Raw genomic sequence first — 20,842 nt, 5'->3', positions numbered from 1 at the left:
CCTCAACTTCTTGCTAGACAGGTCTGCAAAGGCAAGGAAAACAAAGGTAAAAATGAACTATTGGGATTTTATCAAAATAAAAAGCTTTTGCATAGCAGAGGAAACAGTCGACAAAACTAAAAAACAACCAACAGAATGGGAGAAGATATTTGCAAATGACTTATCAGATAAAGGGCTAGTATCCAAAATCTATAAAGAACTTATCAAACCTAACACACAAAGAACAAGTAATCCAATCAAGAAATGAGCAGAAGACAAATAGACATTTCTCCAAAGAAGACATACAAATGTCCAACAGACACATGAAAAAATGTTCAGTATCACTCGGCATCAGGGAAATACTCAAAACCACAACAAGATACCACCTCACACCAGTCGTCAGAATGGCTAAAATTAACAAGTCAGGAAACAGCAGATGTTGGTGAGGATGCAGAGAAATGGGAACCCTCTTACACTGCTGGTAGGAATGCAAGCTGGTGCAGCTACTTTGGAAAACAGTATGGAGGTTCCTCAAAAAGTTGAAAATAGAGCTACCCTACGACCCAGCAATTACACTACCAGGAATTTACCCGAAAGATACAAAGTAGTGATCAGAAGGAGCACCTACACCCCAATATTTATAGCATCAATGTCCACAATAGTCAAACTATGGAAAGAGCCCAGATGTCTGTTGAGAGATGAATGAATAAAGAAGATGTGGGAGGGATACACACACACACACACACACACACACACACACACACACACTGGAATAATGCTCAGCCATCAAAAAATGAAATCTTGCCATTTGCAATGACATGGATGGAACTAGAGGGTATTATTTAAGTGAAATAAGTCAGAGAAAGAATTATCATGTGATCTCACACATACATGGAATTTAAAACAGTATTGAATAAAATTTTATTTATTCATGAGAGACACACACACAGAGAGAGAAAGAGAGGCGCAGAGACACAGGCAGAGGGAGAAGCAGGCTCCGTGCAGGGAGTTTGACATGGGACTTGATCCTGAGTCTGTCTCCAGGATCACAGCCTGGGCCAAAGGCGGCGCTTACACTGCTAAGCCACCCGGGCTGCCCCCATACATGGAATTTAAGAAACAAAAGAGGATCATAGGGAAAGAGGGAAAAATAAAACATGATGAAATCAAAGAGGGAGACAAATTATAAGAGACTCTTAATCATAGGAAACAAACAGGGTTGTTGGAGGTGAGGTAACTGAGAGATGGATATTAAGGAGGGCATATGATATAATGAGCACTGGGTCTTATATAAGACTGATGAATCAATGAACTCTACCTCTGAAACTAATAATACATTATATGGTAATTATTTGAATTTAAATTTAAAAAATAAAAATTAGAATAAAATATTAAAAGAATAAAAAATATTTCTGAAAATATTTGATTTATTTAAAAAACTGAAAAAATATTGGTCCATCTCATCTAAGTTGTTGAATTACGTGTAGAGTTGTTCATGTTATTCTTTTGTTATCTTTTTGATGTCTGCAGGGTCTGGTAGTGATATGCCCTCTTTAATTCCTGAAATGGACTGTTTGTTGTCCTCTCCTCCTTTCCTTTGTCAGTCTTTGTTATATAAGTGGATTAAAGATGGCCCTTTATGTTGTCCCCTGTGTTCTTCTTCACTGCAAGCTGAGACATTAGTTCAAAATCTACCAGCACTGAACTCCAATTCTTACACACTCAGTGCTTAAAATACAGCCCAAATAAGCATATTTTTAGCCATTTAGAGACTTCCTGCTTTGCATACTCTGTGAAATTACACTTACCATCTGGTAACCTTTGATAAACGAACTCGGGGGCTTTAAAAGACCTCAAGCTGCTGGCTGCCCACCAGCCTACTGAGTGACATCATCTGGACACATAAATCCCCTTTCCCCCACAAAGTCGCCTTGCCCTGTTCGCCTTCTGGGCACCTTGTCTGGCAGCTCTCCTGCTGTGAGAGATGTCCCCTCCAATGCAACCTGTCAAAGTGCTGCCCAGAGAAATTGGATTGTGCCATCTCATAGTCATGTCTTTTTCTTGGATTGGCCCCTAATTCTTGAACTCATCCCAGTTTTGCTAGAAGTTTATCAATTTTATTGATCTTTTCAAGGGGCCAGCTTTAGTTTCATGGATTTTTTCCCTTTGTTCTTCTGTTTTCAGAGTTTCATTGATTTCTGCTCTTTATTACTTCCTTCCTTCTGCTTGCTTTACATTTATTGTACTCTTTTTCTAGGTGCTTGAGGTAGGAGGGTAGATCACTGAGACTTTCTTTTTTCCTAATGTATGCATTTAGTGCTCTAAATTTTCCTCTCAGCACTACTTTAGTTTTATACCACAAATTTTTTTTATACCACAAATTTTGATGGGTTATATTTTCTTTTCCATTCAGCCCAAATATTTAATTTCTCATGAGACTTCTTTATATCATAGATTATTTAGAATTGGATTACTTAGAAGTATTTGGAGATTTTTTCCGTTGTCTTCATGTTATCAGATTTCTAGTTTGATTACATTTGGTTGGAGAACACATTCTGTGTGATTTTAATTCTTTTAAAATTGTTGGGGTTTGGGCAGCCCGGGGTGGCTCAGCGGTTTAGCGCCACCTTCAGCCCAGGGCGTGATCCTGGAGACCCGGGATTGAGTCCCACGTCGGGCTCCCTGCATGGAGCCTGTTTCTCCCTCTGCCTCTGCCTCTGTCTCTGCCTGTGTGTGTGTGTGTGTGTGTGTGTGTGTGTGTGTGTGTGTGTCTCATGAATGAATAAATAAAATCTTTAAAAAACAATTGTTGGGGTTTGTTTTATGGCCCAGGATATAGTCTAACTTGAATATGTCTCCGGGTCCTTGAAAAGAATGCTCTGCCCTTATTGGGTAGAATATTCTATAAATGTCAGCTAGATCATGTTGGTTTACTTTGTTTTTGTTCTGTATGCTTGCTGATTTTGTGTCTAGTTCTCTTGGTTGTAGAGAGAGAGGTGTTGAAGTCTTCAACCTTAATGGTTGGGGCTGTCTGTGTCTCCTTTTAGTTCTATCAATTTTTGCGGGATCCCTGGGTGGCGCAGCGGTTTGGCGCCTGCCTTTGGCCCAGGGCGCGATCCTGGAGACCCGGGATCGAATCCCACGTCGGGCTCCCGGTGCATGGAGCCTGCTTCTCCCTCTGCCTCTCTCTCTCTATCTCTCTGTGACTATCATAAATAAATAAAAATTAAAAAAAAATTTCTATCAATTTTTGCTAGACATATACTTTATAAGCTCTGTTATTTGGTGCACACGCTTCGGATTCCTAGGTCTTTTTTTTTTTTTTTTTTGAGGTATAATTGACATATTAGTTTCAGGTATGGATTCGTACATCTTACTGGTAGATTTATTCTTTTATCATTATGGAATAACCCTTTCGGTCTCAGGCAATTTCCCTTGCTATGAAGTCTGTTTTATCTGATGATAATAATGCTTTCCTTTGACTAATGTTTGCATGCTAGAACTTTTTCCATCCTTTCACTTTCACCCTGCCTGTATCAGTATAATCAAAATGAGTTTTTTGTTGACAGCATATCAACATGTCATGTTTTTTATCTAATCTGCCAATTTTTGTCTTTTAATTGGTATATTTATACAGTTTCTATTTATTGTAATTATTAATATATTAGGACTTATTTTGCCATTTTTAAAATTCTGTTGTTTTTCATTTATCTCTTTTTCTGGTGTTCCTATGGTTTATGTGAATTTTTTTAAGAACTCTATTTGATTTATGTATAATATTTTTGAGTATATCTCTTTAGTATAGCTTTTTTAGGGATTGCTCTATGTATTGCATTGTATATACATTGTGTGTATATATATATATATATATATATATATATCACAGTCTACTGATGTCATTTTCTCCATTTGAAGGAAATATAAAAACCTTACCATCTTTTACATCCCTTTAGTCTGCCCCACCTTTAATATAATTATTTTAAATGCTTCCTCTAATCATATTTAGACTCATATAAGACAGTGTTCTCATTTTTGCCTAACAGCCAGACATAATTTAGAAAGCACAACAGGAGAAGAATAAAAGCCTATTGTATTTAGCCTTTTTTTTTTTTTTTTTGAAATTTTTATTTAAGCCATCTCTACACCCAGCATGGGGCTCAAACTCATGACCCTGGGATCAAGAGTTGTAAGCTCTTCTGACTGACCCAGTCAGGCGCCCCTTATTTATACGTGTTTTTGTTTGCCATGTCTTTCATCCCTCCTGATGTTCCAAGGCTCCTTCTATCATTTATTTTCTATTTAGAGAACATTATTATCATCAGATAAAACAGACTTCATAGCAAGGGAAATTGCCTGAGACCGAAAGGGTTATTCCATAATGATAAAAGAATAAATCTACCAGTAAGATGTACGAATCCATACCTGAAACTAATATGTCAATTATACCTCAAAAAAAAAAAAAAAAAAAAAGACCTAGGAATCCGAAGCGTGTGCACCAAATAACAGAGCTTATAAAGTATATGTCTAGCAAAAATTGATAGAACTATTATTTCCTTATTTCTTTTACTCATGCTTTTAGGATAGGTCTCTTGCTGACAAATTCTGTAAGAGTCCCTCTGACCACTCCCAAGGATGTCTGGATTCCCCCTTCATTTTAGAGGATCATTTCCACTAGATGGAAGATTCTGGATAGAGAGTTCTCTGTCAGCCCTTGAAAAATGTTGTGCCACTTCCTTCTGGCTTCTGTGGTTTTTGATGAAAAATCTGCTGTCATTTGGATTATTTTTTTTTTCTTTGGGCAAACTGTCATTTTCTCTGGCCTGTCATTTTCTCTGACTGCTTTTCAAGATTTTTTGTCTTTAGTTTTCAGAAGTTGACTTATGATACCTATTGGCATGGATTTATTTGGATTCATCCTCAGCTTTTTGAATCTGGATTTATGTCTCTTGCCAAATTGAGAAAGTTTTCAGCCATTGTTTCTTTGAGTACTTTTGCAACCTCCTTCTCATTTTTCTCTTCTTTCCTGGCTCCAGTGACACAAATATTAGAGCTTTTTTTATAGTTTCAAAGGTCCATGAAGCTCTCTGCTTGTGTATTTTTAGTCTGTTTTCTCTTTGTTGTTCAGATTGGATATTTTCTATCATTTTGTCATACTGTTCACTGATGGTTTCTCCTGTCCCTTCCGTTTTGCTATTGAGCCCATTCATTGAGCTTTATACTTCAGTTACTGTATTTTTCAATTCTAAAATTTGTTTGGTTCTTTTTATCTTTTATTTCTTTGATAAGACTTTGTTTTTGCTAAAGATTTGTTTTTTATTTGTTTCAAGCATATTTGTATTGTTGAAACATTTTTATGTTTAAAAACCTTTTAAAAGATTTTTTAAGTTGCTTTAAAATTTTTGTCATGCATTTCTGATATTTCTGTCATCTTGGCATTGGAATCTATTGATTATCTTTTTTCTTTCAGTTTGAGATCTTCCACATTCTCAGTATGATGAGTGATTTTCACTTGAAACCTGTACATTTTTAATTATGTTATGATATTTTAGATATTTATTTAAATCTTCACTGGTTTCCACTCTTGGGCACAGCCTTGTTACCTCCAGGTTGAGGTAGAAGTCCATATTCCTTGCTCAACTCCCTTGACATCTAGGTGGAGGGAGTGCTCTTGTTCCTGCTCGGAAGGATGAGGACTTCAGTGTTCTTTGTCTCCCACATCACCACCACCAAGGTCTCCACTGACACTGTGCTGAGGGCTGGGGGCAGCTCATAACTAGCTACCAGGGATGAGAGTCTCAACTCCATACTTGGTCTTTTCTGACACCACCCTGCTGTAATGAGGTTCTCCAGTCTCACTGGTGTATGTCTGGGTGCCCTCTCAGCCTTTGCTGGAATGGATGGTGGGAGTGAATCACAGATTTTTCTATGCTGTTTGGCTGGAGTAGAGCCATTAATGTGTAGAAGTTATATCACTTGCTGGGCTGCCCTTACTCAGCCATGTGGCTAGACAGAGCAGACTTTTGTTGGTGCTTTTTAAAATCTGCACCATTGCCATTTCCAGATTGCCAGCTTGTTCAGCTCCAAGTCTGGGGTGTGTGAGGTGAAAAGAAAACCCAAGGAACGTCACCACTGCATCCTTCCTCATGCCCCAAGGTCCCTGGCCAGTCTGTCTTTTTTATTACACTTTTCAAAGTTTCCTTATGTTTCTTTGATACATACTTGTCTAGGGTTTTAGGTTGTACTGAGTGGGAGGAATAGGAAAAAGCACTTCTATTCCAGCTTCTAAGAAGCAGAGAAGCAGAGGTATATCTTGGCATTGAGTATGATTTTTTTGTGCATTGCATTCTATATCAGACAGTTTTTGGTTTTGTGCTCCTTCCTTCAACACTGTGAAGATGTTAATCTCACTGCCTTCTAGCCTTTGGGGTCAGGAACCTAGTTTCTTTATAAGCAAACTTTCCATTCTTCCTGACAGCCTTATAGTTCTGTGTTCTTCCATTTCACTATGATGGTGATGTGTTTTAAGTGTGGACTTACTCTTATTTATCCTTATCATGGTTCACAGTTATTTTTGATCCTGACAATTTTTTTATTTTAATTCTGTTGAAATTCTCATTCATAATTTCTTTTAATATTGGCTCTATACTCGTTCTCTATGTTTTCATTCCAAGATACCTATGAGACCTTTTGCCTTAATCCTCCATGTTTCTTAAACTCACATAGTTTCCTCTCCTCTCAACTCTTCTCTTCTGCCTTCTGGTAATTTTCTTTAGTCCCTATTCCAGTTCATCAATTTTCTCCTCATTTTGATTGATGCCTCTTTTTGACTCATCCATTCACAATTTAATTTTAAAGATTGCAATTTTTATTTCTGGACACATTCTAGAAATCTACCTGTTCTTTATTTTATTCCTATAAATTGAGTTCCTCTTTTATGGTATTCATCATCTTGAGTTTACACTTGATCCATGAACAACACAGGCTTGAACTGTGCAGGTCCACTTATACGTGAATTTTTTTACAGTATGGTGATATAAATGTATTTCTTTTCCTTATGATTTTCTTAGTAACACTTTCTTTTTTATGGCTTGCTTTATTGTGATAATACAGTATGTAATACATATAACATAGAAAATGTGTCAGTCTATGATTTATGTTATCAGTAAGGCTTCCAGTCAACAGTAGACTCTTAGTAGTTAAGTATTTGCGGAGTTAAACGTTTAATATGGATTTTCAACTGCACAACATGGGATGGGGAATGGAGTACTGTCAGTGCCTCTAACAACTATACTGTATTAGGTTCTTTTTTTTTTTTTTTTAATCGAATTCTTAGAAGTGTGATCTGTCTGCAGATCACTGACTCACCTGGGATAGAGTGTTTTCTTAAGTGTTTTGTAATTTTAGATTGTGAGCTCATCTTCGAGGAGCTGTAAACGTGAGAATCCTGTGTTTCTTGGGCTGAGGATTTGTCCTTCCAAAGAAATCCTTCCAGGCTCTTTCATTTTATTGTTGCTCATTTCTTAATATGGAGGTTCATTGTCCATGTGGTTATTTACATTTGAATTTCAAACCCACCTGACATACCAGCCCATGATTAATCTTCAAAGGGAAATGTTTTTCCCATTCACTCAGAGGCCAGGCAGAGTGAAAGAAGGCTCCTCATCTCTCTGAGCTAATGAATAGATTTTTTACTCCAGACTACCCTTTGACTTTAGGCCTAGCCTTGAAAAAAAACCCTCAAATTTAGCTCTCTGCTCCTTCTTTACAAGCTCTTATGTTCTGTCCCATACATGTATTAAAACTCCCACATTTAGGCCCCTACTGCTTTTTTCTGCTGCTGCTTTTTCCCAAGCATCTAGAATTTTCCTTTCTTTCCTAAAACCTCATCAGTGCAATTTTTTTTTTGAAACTGTGATCCATTTTATCCACCATTTCTAGATGTTTGACCCAAAAAGGTTTTCTACTAAAATATGAATACTTTGCTTAACTAAAGATGTGGAGTATGAAGAGTTTGTTGAGGAATTTTTACATATGGAAATTACATGTTTTACTTGTCTTTTGTCCAGAAAGGTGCAGTTCAGTGGATATGTTACCCTTTTGCCTGTTGGAGCTATGGTACAATCTAGATAACAGCATAATAAAATACATTTAAGCAAAACTTCCAAAGCAGAAAATAAAAATGGAAAGAGAATCATATCAAAGTCTATGTTTAGATATGAGTTTTTGTTCCAGGACATTTCAGTTTGCATATACAAATTATTCTCTTTCTCAGCATTATTTACTGTTACCTACAATATTAGCAGCATCTTTATTTGGCTCTCACCTTTTTCTCTTTACAACTTATATGGGTGACTCTTGAACAACAAAGGGATTAAGGGTGCCAACCCTCTGCACAGTTGAAAACCCACATATAAATTGTGACTTCCTGAAAACTTAACCACTAATATCCTATTGGCTGGAGCCTTACTGATAACATAAACAATCAGTTAACATGTATTTTCTATATTATATGTATTGTATACCATATTCTTATAATAAAACAAGCTGGAGAAAAGAAAATGTTATTAAGAAAATCACAAGGAGGGGATCTGTGGATGGCTCAGCGGTTTAGATCTGCCTTGGGCCCAGGATGTGATCCTGGAGTCCTGGTATCAAGTCCCGCATCAGGCTCCATGCATGGAGCCTGCTTCTCCCTCTGCCTGTGTCTCTGCCTCTCTCTGTCTCTTTCTCTCTGTCTCTCTCTGTGTCTCTCATGAATAAATAAATAAAATAAAATAAAAATCACAAGGAGCAGGGTACCTGGGTGGCTCAGTCGGTTAAGCATGCAGCTCTTGGTTTCAGTGCAGGTCATGATCTTGTGGTCGTGGGATCGAGCCTTGAGTGGGCCTACACACTCAGTGCAGAGTCTGCTTCAGATTCTTTCTCTCTCCCTCGTTGCTCCTCCCTGTTCATGCCCTTTCTCTCAAATAAATACAATCTTTAAAGAAAATCACAAGGTGGGGTACCTGCATGGCTTAGTTGGTTAAGCATCCAACTCCTGGTTTTGGCTCAGGTTATGATCTCAGGGTAGTGAGATCTGATCCCCACATCAGGCTCCACACTCACCGCAGAATCTGCTTGAGAGTCTCTGTCCTTCTCCCTTTGCTTGCACACACATGCTCTCTCTCTCTGAAATAAATCTTATTAAAATCACAAGGAAGAGAAAATACATTTACAGTACTGTAATGTGAAAAATTCCACATATAAGTGGACCCACATAGTCATTCAAGGGTTAGCTATACAATGTATTGGGCTTTATATTTTAAATAGAAGAAAATATTGAACAAAACTGAGAAATCCCAGTATTTTCATTTTAACCTGGCAGTCTTAACCTTTGATTTCTTAGCTTATAAAAGCTGTTCAATGAAAATGATTTAGATTTGAGATTTGGTATGTTTTATTTTGTGTGTGTGTAGTAAAATTATATAAAATTTGCCATTTTCCTCATTTTAAAATCTACAGTTCATTTGCATTAAGTACATTCACATTGTCAGTCATTGCCACAATCTGTCTCCAGAAATTTTTCATCCACACTGATACTCATATGTTTTAAACAATACCTCTTCATTTCCCTTCTGCCCCAGTCATTGGCAGCCATGATTCTTTCTGTCTCTGAATCTGACTACTGTAGGTACGTTATATAAATGGAATCCTATAGTATTTCTCCTTTCATGACTGGATTGTTTCCCTTAGCATAATATCTTTGAGAGTCATCCATGTTGAAACATGTCAGAATTTCCTCATTTTCAAGGTTGAACAATATTCCAGTGTATGTTTACACTATATTTTGTTTATCCATTTGTCTAAAAATGGATACTTGGGTTGCTTCTTTTTGGCTACTGTGAGTAATGCTGCTGTGAACATGAGTGTGGCATGCTTTTAAAACATGTGGTGAGACGCATAAAATTTGTTATTTTAAAATTCTAATAGCATTATCTTATAAGTTTATTGCCTATAACCATGTGAAAATCATGAGAGGTTGAATAGGCTTTCACCTTTGAGTGATGATGAATATAGTCCTAAGAGACTGGGCTAGGCTGTGGCAGCAAAGAAATAGGCTATTTCGACTTACCCGGGGAGAGAGAAGGAGCCAGGGCTAGGAGTGCTTGGTCTGAGTTTGGAAAAGGTGTGTGGAGGGAACACTTGCAAAGGTGCAAACCAGGGAACTAGGAACACAGCGGGCCTTTAGGGCCACAAAATGAGTCCAGCAGCATGGGGGTTAGCAGTGGTGGGCTCTGATCAAAGGGTGAGGGGTGGAGGAGGGTGGTGCTCTGCAGTTCCTGGGCTCAGCAGAACTAAAGTTCTTTGCTAACAGGAAAAGCAAAATTAACCATTAAGGCAGCATGGGGCTACTGAGGCTACATCGTGCTAAGTTAATTAATAAGTTCCCATTGGAGAGTCTTCATTTCCATTGTATGGAGAATAATCTTCCAAAATAAATATATTACTCTATGTAAAGAAGAAATGAAGAATTCTTTTTACATCGAATGAGACAAATTTCACACTTCGAATACTGACCCAAACTTGGCTTAAGCCTTCTTTCCCACAAATTATAGATAAGGGAATAGAAGCAAGACCACAGAAATCTGCAGGGGCAGGGGAAACATACTTATTTTTAAAAATAAAAAGGGGGGGGATCCCTGGGTGGCGCAGCAGTTTGGCGCTTGCCTTTGGCCCAGGGCGCGATCCTGGAGACCCGGGATCGAATCCCACGTTGGGCTCCTGGTGCATGGAGCCTGCTTCTTCCTCTGCCTATGTCTCTGCCTCTCTCTCTGTGTGTGTGACTATCATAAAAAAAATAAAATTAAAAAAAATAAAAAAATAAATAAATAAATAAATAAATAAATAAATAAATAAAAAGGGGGGCAGCCCGGGTGGCTTAGCGATTTAGCACCGCCTTCAGCCCAGGGTGTGATCCTGGAGACCTGGGATCGAGTCCCATGTCAGGCTCCCTGCGTGGAGCCTGCTTCTCCCTCAGCCTGTGTCTCTGCCTTTCTCTCTCTCTCTCTCTTTCTCTCATGAATAAATAAAATCTTTAAAAAAATAAAATAAAATAAATAAAAATGAGAAGGGAGTGGACTTCTCAAAGCCTAGAAGTTTCCCAGCGTTTTTCTCTTGTGCAGAAAACACTTGAAATTTCTAAACTATTTTTGTCACTGCTTTGCATATTTCTTTGAATAATGACTAGCAAAAGAACAAATTTTATTTAATAGTCTTCAGACTTCCAACATCAAATGAAATTGTCCCAAGAGCACTGTTTGGAAAACCACTGAATTGACATGTCAGCCAAATATCAAAAAAGGTGAAAAGGTAAGTTGACATGTTTATTGTTGTTTTCACAAAATAGTTACCCTTTTTTCTGTTGTATTAACAAGTAAGATTTTTTATTAACTTTTTTTGGTCATAGTGTAAGAATAAATTTGTAGCACAAGTCTTAAAGTTATTTTTCATAGTCTCTTTTTGTTTTTCAGATTTTTTGTTTAAGTTCTTGGTTATTGGAAATGCAGGAACTGGCAAGTCCTGCTTGCTTCATCAGTTTATTGAAAAAAAATGTAAGTGACATCAGATGGTCAGTGTTTTTATGCATGTCTTCCCCTGAGAGTTATCTTTTGCTCAGATTTGTTTATAGCAGATAATATTTCCTGAATATTATTTCAAGAAAAAAGTTATAGTTTAAAAGTTTGTTAAAATAATATTAATTTGTTATATTAAACTTCTAGTAGCATGATTGCATTTTTAAGTTATTTCAGTTTTATAGTCATTCATTATTCAATATATTATCCTACTATACATTTTCCAGATACTAAAATACATTCTAGATATTGAAGTACAACATGGTGAGATGGAAGGTGCAGAGGAATTTCCTTTCCTGACAGGAAGCTGCCCAAGAAGCCTGAGTAGTAGTACATTGTAGATAAAACAGCCATGTTGGGTCCTCAGTGGCCTTGTATTATAGTGAAGGCAGTTGTCATCAACTGTCATCAGTTCTGTTTTGCAAGTTTAGAGAATTGGAATGTGTACTCTTGGGATGGTCACCTAGAATTGGTTGACCACAGACCCATCTTTTTGCCATTGACTTGCATTGTTTTCATAAGGGAAGTTGAATTTTTTATTCCAAAGTATTGTAAAAGACTTGTAAGTTTGAAAGCCCCTTTAAATAAACAGTGCTTTTATAATAATGGAAAGAATTATGGAGGATGATCTGTTTTATGGCAGTCGGTTAAAGGCACAAAAACAATTTTACTTACTGCAGTGCATCTGAAGCATGTGTGTGTAGTGATGGTGGGCAAAATAGGGAAAGAGACAGTAGAGGAAGGCTTTGGCAAGGAGCTTTGAAGAATAAAATTGTAGAAATGTATTCTGCAACTTCTGTTTTCATTATCCAAGAGCTTATTGGTACCACTGTCCAGTGACACAGAGCCAGTCCGTACTGAATGTAACAAGTATTCACTCAGGAAAGGATGCCCTGAGGACATTGGGCCCAGAACCTGCCCATTTATTTATTAATCTTTGTGTGAGCTCTCCCTTGACAGTCCTCCCCTAACTCCTCACCACAGAGATGGGTATGTGTGTTGGGTTAGTCTGCATGGTCTATAGCATGACGGGAAGGACTTCACTTTATTCCTTTTGTGGCCATGCTGTCATCAGGACACCCTTGGACTTCAGCGATCACCCTTTGAGACTTTTACTCTGCGGTTTCTCAGTAGCTTGATTCTAGAATGTCCACACTAGTTCCACATCATCTGAGACAGGCTGGTGTGGTCAGTATTAACCTATCATCACCTTCACCTCCCACCCCCAGGAAACCCTCAACACACCGTCAAGTAGCATTCATGATTTCTAGCACACTTGGATTCTGCCCTAAGGTTATAAAGTATAAGTCAGTCTTGGGCTGTATAGCCATAATATTAGCTGCTAGCCCAGCTCTTCATCACCACAGAAGTGTTTTTTCAGACAGCTCATCCCAGGTAGGTTTAGCAAGCTACTTACTTTGCCAGCCTCCCAGTACAGATAGTATTGACTTCTCCAGCAAATTCATTCAAAATTATTGCTACACAATACTAAAATTCATGGAAACTCAATAGCTATAATATGGATAGAGTTTTTGGTTTTTGTTTTGTTTGGTTTCATTTTATTTTATTTATCTTTTCCTCTTTTTCCCTTAATCTTTGGTGTCTATCATCAAGTTTCTTTTTGGGCCTACAGTGCTTTTCCTTCCCTTTTATTTCTCTTGAATATTTATCCATTCAAATATTATAAACAGTCACCACCTCATTCCTGACCAAGTTGCAAGTCTGTCACTGGGCATCCCTTCAGGATGGCACCCAGGTATTTTATGCAGTCCCCATATGTCAGTACTCTAACAGTGGTCAGGTAGATATGGTTCTCATGTGCCATAGCCACTTCCAAGCTTAGGCTTTAAAATGAATGGTTTTTAAAAAAAATAAAAATAAAATGAATGGTTTGCTTCAGGGGTTTTGTGAAAGAGCCTTATTGTCTCTTTCAGAGTAGGAACTGTGTGTGTTCTGTTTAAAACAGTGAGTGCTTCTTATCAACTGACTATTGGAAAATGAAAGGCTACAGTAAATTACATTTCCATTGACTTTAACCCATGATTTTATTTGTTTAAGTCTGTAAGTGTTTTTTTAATGTTCTGAAATTAAATATCTTGTTCTTTTTCTTTTTCAGTCAAAGATGACTCAAATCATACAATAGGAGTGGAATTTGGTTCAAAGATAATAAATGTTGGTGGTAAATATGTAAAGTTACAGATATGGGATACAGCAGGCCAAGAACGATTCAGGTAGCTTTCTCTCTAATTTAATAAAAATATTTGAAAATTGGATTTGAAATAATTAGTCTCTTCATATATATAGTCTCCTCCTCCCCTGCACAGATTTCAAAAACTTCACCTCTGGAAGCTTTAACACAAGCTAAAAGTCTCTCTGCAGCATTAGAAAAATGCATTAGAATCTCTTTTGAGTGAACACACCCTAATGTAGAGGCTAATTTATTCTTTGGGACTAGTGAGTACATTAGGAGGATGTGGCATTGCTTATTCTACAGAATACTTTTAGATTAAAATTAAGGCAAACAAATAGTAAAACAGTTTTTCTCTTTTATTTTTATTTTTTTAAAGATTTATTTATTTATTCAGGGAGGTGGGGGTGGCAGAGACACAGACAGAGGGAGAAGCAGGCTCCATGCAGGGAGCCTGACTTGGGACTCGATCCCGGGTCTCCAGGATCACAATCCAGGCTGTAGGCGGCGCTAAACCGCTGCGCCACCGGGGCTCCCCTTCTCTTTGATTTTTAAAGGAGAATTTTTTAAAACCTCTTTTGGGGTTTTCTTTTGTTTTACATTAACTAGAGCATGTTCTGATGGTTGATATACATTCCACCAGATACTCTCTCCTGCACAGTTTTATTATACTGCAGTCATAATCAATGTTTGGAGTGATGACCTCAGATCACTGCAGATGAGGTTACATGTTTAATACACTGTAATTACTAAAGTAAGAAAATGGATTAATATTCTAGTTGTGTTTTTTGAACAAATACACAAGATCAAAAAAGAACAGATATTCACAGTTTTAAATTTTTTTTAAGAGAGTTTTTTTTTTAAGATTTTATTTATTTATTCATGAGAGACACAGAGAGAAAGAGAGAGAGAGGCAGAGACTCAGTCAGAGGGAGAAGCGGGCTCCATGCAGGGAGCCCAACGTGGGACTCGATCCTGGGTCTCCAGGATCAGGCCCTGGGCTGAAGGCGGTGCTAAACCGCTGAGCCACCAGGGCTGCCCCACAGTTTTAAATTTTAGTTAAGTAAAACTCACTCTCACTTATAGCATTAAAATCAGGTATATATTATATTTGAAATGTTCAATAACTATTTGCTTTGAAAATTTTTAAATATGAAAACCACTTCTGGAACCACTGATTGAACATTGTGGATTCAGTCCAGACTTAAATGTTTTCTTACCCTCAAACCCTCCCTGAAATGATTATAAAACAACAGAAATAGCATAACTCACAAAGACCCAGAAAGGGAGACTCCATAATTATGATGAAGAGATTTCAGAGCTATGTTAGAGATAAGATGTGAATGGTGACTGCCTGAGTGCTGAGGGAGCTGCATCTTAAGTATCTGTAAGGGGGAAGGCCAGTGAGCTGGAGGTCAGTTCTTCTGAATCCTGGAGGAGGTCAGGATGTGGAAGCATTAGGTTCTGCAGGAGGAAGGGTGAAGGTGTTTACATATGCGTGTGCACACACCCACGTGGTGAGAAGTTCAGTATCTGAGTTGAAACAGGGTCAAGACACAAAGTCCAAAGGCACAGCAGCGGAGGACCGGGATGAGGGAAGGACTGAAAAGAGGGACGTTAGTGCAAGTCTGCAACTCCTGACCCAACCCCACCCCCTCCACAACACACACACCCTGGTTGCTGGCAGCCAGGGGTATACATACTCTCAGACAGGAGAAACAGTTTCTCTCTACGGAAAAATGAAGAGCTCCAGAGGAAAGGTCTAAATATACTAATGTGTTAGCTTCCCCAATAAAACAGCCCAATCTCTGGAATTTTCTACCAAAGAAATGAGATCCCAGATATATTGGGCCCACCTTACACCAAATACAAATGAATGGGGGGAAATCTCACTTATTTATGTCATGTAAAATTTCAGAGGACAAAGATGAAGTAAAGATGCTAAAAGATCCTAAGAAGGAAAACCAGTCACTTTGAAGGTTAAAAAGAGGAATTGCATTTTACCATTCAACAGCAACTTCAGGAAGCTAGAAGATACTGAAGCCTTGCATTTCTAACTCAGCATGAAAAGTTCCTTTCCAACCTTAAATACTCAACTTAGCCAAACTATCAATCAAATGTGAGAATAAAGTCAGAAAACCTTTAGATATTCTAGAATAGGGGAAACAGTTTATCTTTCACATATTCTTTCTTAGAAACTTCAGGAGGATATACTTCTTCAATATAAGGAGGTAAAGCCTGAAAGAGGACGATGCAGTCCAGCCAGATGGCCCGGCTAGGGAGAAGAGAAAGGACAGGTGTCACAAGGTGGCCCTCAGGAGAGGGTGCAGCTGACAGGAGGAGGAGATGGAGGGAGGGGGCTGGAAGGGTGTGAGCGAGCTAGATTCTTATCAAAGCAGGTAAGCAGAGAGCCCTGAAACTCGTAAGTCAAAGAGTTTCATAAGCATTTTATAGAAATATGGAAGCATAAACCAAAAAAATGAAACTAAGTTCCATGAAAGTAGGGATGTTTTTATTTTTTTTGTTGTTCTCCAAAGCCCAGAGTAGAATCTAGCACATAGATATTCAGCGTGTATTGTGTTAATGACTTCATTCCGGGGAAAAAAATAAAATTCGAAGGCCTTGGGAGTGGGGCTTCCAGGGAAGAGTGGGGCAGGACACTGCAGACTTTCATGTTGAGCCTGTTGGCAATATTTTCTTTTCAAACTATGTACTTGTATTACTCTGGTTAAAATTACTTTTGAGGGATTCCCGGGTGGCGCAGCAGTTTGGCACCTGCCTTTGGCCCAGGGCGCGATCCTGGAGACCCGGGATCGAATCCCACGTCAGGCTCCCTGCATGGAGCCTGCTTCTCCCTCTGCCTGTGTCTCTGCCTCTCTCTCTCTCTCTGTGTGACTATCATAAATAAATAAAATAAATAAATAAAATGTGCTGTTTAAAAAAATAATAAAAAAATAAAATTACTTTTCAGAAAATTAACTCAAAAAAGTATTCTTACTGAGCATTTAACTTAAATTGTATACTTGAATAATTTGTTAGGCACCATATGTCAAGTTACAGTGTTTTAAAATAAGTGATTCAGCAGTAGATAGAATTTAGTTTATCTCGAGAAGAACTCTTACATACCTCTTTCTCTAGAAACTTGATACTAGGTAGTTCCTAGAAACTAAAATAGGAAAAGATTTGCTTCTTAACATATGTGGAAAAGAGGCTTCCCCCCATTCAGAGAGATGACCCCAGGAAGAAGAAATGACCTGATCCTTCTCAGGCGACGCCTCTCTTCCATTTCTGAAAGCACGTGCCCATCTGCAGAGCAGTCTAAACGTAGCAAGGGGAAGCTTCAGGCTACCCATCTGCCTTGGGAGTTTTAGGAACTAAAAATACATTTGAAAATAGCTGCCCTTTTCAAAGTATCAAAGTTATAATGTGTCCTTGTGTTTATTTTTGATAAGGTCCCCAGTTTCCTTTTTGCCCTGAGTAGACAATGTTCTGTGGTACCTGTTAGCTGACACCAAATGGAGGGGGGCGGGGTTTTCCATACCAGTTCTCCAATTCTCCAGCACCAGCGTTGTGTCCAGTAATTCACCTCAATTCTGACTCTCTGGTATTAGCATCAGATCTCTTCCCACTTCATACACCAGTCACAAAGTTGGTGTCCAGGCCACGCTCACTTTTGCAAATTCACAGGTTCCCGTGACCCATCTCTCAGATTCAATAAATTGTTGGAATGACTCACTGAATTTAGAAAAGCACTGTATATACTCTTGCCAGTTTATTATAAAGGATACAACCCAGGAATAGCCAAATGGAAGGGATACATCGGGCAATGGATATAGGAATTGAGTGCTGAGCTCCCATGCCCTCTGTGGGTGTACTACCCTCCCAGCACCTCCACATGTTCATGAACTCAGAAGCTCTCGGAACTCCATCATTTAGTGTTTCTCATGGAGGTTTCAATAGGTAAGCAGGATTGATTAAATCATTGCCCATGGGCAATTGAACTCAATGTCTAGCCCCTGAGCACAGGGAGCCTTGTAGGTCTTAATAAGGAGTTTGGTTGCTCAGGAAAATGGACCAAGGGACATAGGTGATAGTGGGAACATGCATGGCAGTGGGGATACCAGCTATAGGTGACTGCAAGGGTCCAGGCAGAGACTTGGTGATTTGGATTATGATGGTACCAGTAAAGATGGAAGGACATGCACAATATAGGATATGTTCAGTTAGCGAGATAAAACCTGACTGATGGGTCCAGTAGGAGATGGGCAAAAGAGGAGGTGAGGTAAACAGAGGAGGTGAGGAGCAGAGCTTTCTGGCTGTACAAATAGAGGGATGGTGAGGCCATGGTCCCCAAACCAGGATGGACCTGCAATCTGGAAACCAAAATACTCTGTCTTATAAATATTCAGTAGGATATGTTCAGTAGGCAGTCATATGGAGATGTTGGGGCAGCAGCTGAATCTTACAAGTAGTTTTACAAGGAAGTGGTCCGAGCTAAAGATTACATTTAATTTAAGGTGTGAGTAGAAAAGAAAACTCAGGACTGAGCCCTAGCACTGAGGAACTGCAGTACAAAGAGGGCAGGCTCTGAAGAATGACCCAGGGCTGTAGAAGGAGAGCTGACCAGTGAGAGAGGAGGAGGTTGTGGCTGCAGAAGCAGAGCAAAGGAGACGTTCAGGGAGGGACAAGGCAAGGTGAGGGGATGAGAACCAAGAAATGCCGCTGGACTCAGAGACACGGCATAGAGGACACAGCAGAGCAGAGAAAACAGCTGGCAAAGACAACTCTTTGGTGGGACATGGATGCAGAAACGAGCTCTGAAGGATCGTGCTGCATAGCTTCTTGTTTTTTAAGATGGGAAGTACCAGAGCACATTTTATGTTGCTAATGGGGAAAGATCTAGCCAAGAAGAAGAGACTGATAATACAGGGGAGAAAGTGTTACTGATCCGCACGACTGTGAGAATGGCTAGGTCTTCTGAGGTCCTTAGTAGAGATAGGTAAAATAGGTAAGGTGCACAAAGCTGTGCTTCCTCGTTAGGAGTGGGAAGGGGCAGAAGGTGAGTACAGGGCAGGGTATCTATGGTTCTCTGTTGGAAGATGAGCGTATTCCCATCCAAGGGCATTCCTGTTCCCTGAGAAAGAGCAGGGGCAGTTCTGCAGGGGCGTGCGGGAAGGTCTGGAACCCCCAGAGGAAGCAGAGTGGGATTGCTAAATGCTTAGTGTCCATCTAGCTCTCTTAAGACACTTTACCCCTCTTTGTAAATTCAAGATAATCTTAAATTCTGTGGGAGAGCTTCATTTACCTGCTGGAAAATGTCATACATGCCTCATGCCTCAGCCTAATGTCCCCACCTCCCCAGTGCTACCCAGTGTTTCTATGACATGATTTCAGACAGAAGAGCCCCTCATACGTACATTCCAATGTCTGAATCATTTCTGTTTTAAGCAATGCCTGTGCCCATGTCGAGATTTACAAAGTAAAGTAGATGACGGTGCTCAGTAGTAAAGGATCTCAATTGGCTGAAAGTAAAAGCAGTGTAATTCTTTCAGGTCTGTGACGAGAAGTTACTACAGAGGTGCTGCAGGAGCTCTCCTTGTCTATGACATCACCAGGTAATATGAAGTTCCCCATGGAAGAAGCAGCTTGGGGCTGTGCCCACAGAGTCTGGTCTTCCCAAGGCTCACCTACATGTGGTGTGTGTTTTGTGTGTCAGGCTAGGCAGTATGGCTGGGAATCTGGAATCCCCTCAGCCCTTTTATTTGGGGTCTGAGAGGAGTTTGAGCTAACCCCTACTACTAATTAACTGTGTAAGGAAATCTGCTGGGGAGGCTTTAGATATATAAAGCATCCCTAGTGTTTCATTATTTTTTTTAGCATGATACTTTGACATGTTTCTCATGGTTCACAAAGTGAAAGTTTACATGTGACAAATTATTAGAAGTAATTGACATTGATGAAAGTTGAGGGCACAGGCTGTAGGCCCTGATTGCCTAGGTTCAAACCTCAGTTTGAGGTTTGAACAGATCACAGATCACTAGCTGTGTGGTGTCCCCGAGCAACATGCTCTAGCCATCTGGACTTTTGGTTCCTTATCTGTTACCTGGAATAATGATGATCGTGTTATACTCATGAGATTTTCCGGTTATTAAATTGTTTAATATAAAGCTCTTGGCACATCCTAAGAATCTTAGTGCACTCTTCTGTGTGTAGCTATCATCCACATATCAGGAATTAAATTAAAAACTTAGTTCCTTGGTCTCACTTGCCCCATCTTGACCACTCAGCCACATGTGGTTGGTGGCTACTGTATTGGACACTATGGGTTACGGCACATTCTTCTTGTGGAAGTCCCCTCAGACAGCGCTGATCTCAGTGTTAAAATGTCATCTATACCCCACCATCTGGTGGCTCTCTCTGGGTTGGAAACTTGCACAGCTGAGAGGGTGTTACTCTGTTGCTGCAACACACACCCAGTCTGCGTGTTCGGGATGAGGCACTGTGGCAAGAAGGTGTGCAGCTCCTGGCCCAGCCCTGCTGTACTTGCTCACAGTGTGAAAGGCTCAGCTTGTTAATGTATGAAGTCCTTAGGCTGTCTAAGCATGACTGCAGAATACATATACTGAATGTATCAGAGCTGAAAACAGCAGATCTCAGAGTTGGTCCTGGAGTTAGATAGACCTGGTTAAGTCCTGCCTGGCTGTGCCACTGGCTGCTGGTATGGCTGAGCAACTTAATTAAACTCTCTGGGTTCAGGTTTCTCATGGAAAAGGGAGATAGATTCTGTGTCACAGAGTCCTTATAAAGAATGTGATAAATTCCTACAAAACAGAGTACCACCATATTGCACAGATCTGCTAAATGGCAACAGTTAGGTGTTAGATCTTGCTTACCCGTGTTGCACATAATTGAGCTAAGACTTAAGAGCTCAATAAATATTTGCAAAACAAATTAAGGAACTTCTGTTTCCTTTTGGCACCCCAATTGGGCAAAAACAAACAGCTAAATATCTGACTTGCTGTTTCATTTTTCTGTAAACAAAACCAACAAACCCTGTGGTATG

The 20,842-nt window shown here is 39.3% G+C and overlaps 1 protein-coding gene across 5 annotated transcripts in view; it reads left to right on the top strand.

The window, feature by feature from the left end:
• RAB4A (RAB4A, member RAS oncogene family) overlaps window positions 1-20,842 on the top strand; it is a 50,658-nt gene that overhangs the window by 16,888 nt on the left and 12,928 nt on the right. For 3 of the 5 annotated variants that reach the window (XM_072756020.1, XM_072756023.1, XM_072756021.1), the window contains 3 exons: window positions 11,490-11,570; window positions 13,708-13,822; window positions 19,332-19,394. In XM_072756020.1, the coding sequence (XP_072612121.1) occupies window positions 11,490-11,570; window positions 13,708-13,822; window positions 19,332-19,394 (259 nt within the window). Of the gene's footprint in view, window positions 1-11,231; window positions 11,329-11,489; window positions 11,571-13,707; window positions 13,823-19,331; window positions 19,395-20,842 lie in introns of those variants that run through there. The other 2 variants (XM_072756022.1, XR_012001085.1) reach the window with 2 other exon arrangements.

Source organism: Vulpes vulpes, chromosome 4, assembly GCF_048418805.1.
Source record: "Vulpes vulpes isolate BD-2025 chromosome 4, VulVul3, whole genome shotgun sequence".
Lineage (NCBI taxonomy): Eukaryota > Metazoa > Chordata > Mammalia > Carnivora > Canidae > Vulpes > Vulpes vulpes.
This window is presented reverse-complemented; position numbering and strand designations above follow the sequence as displayed.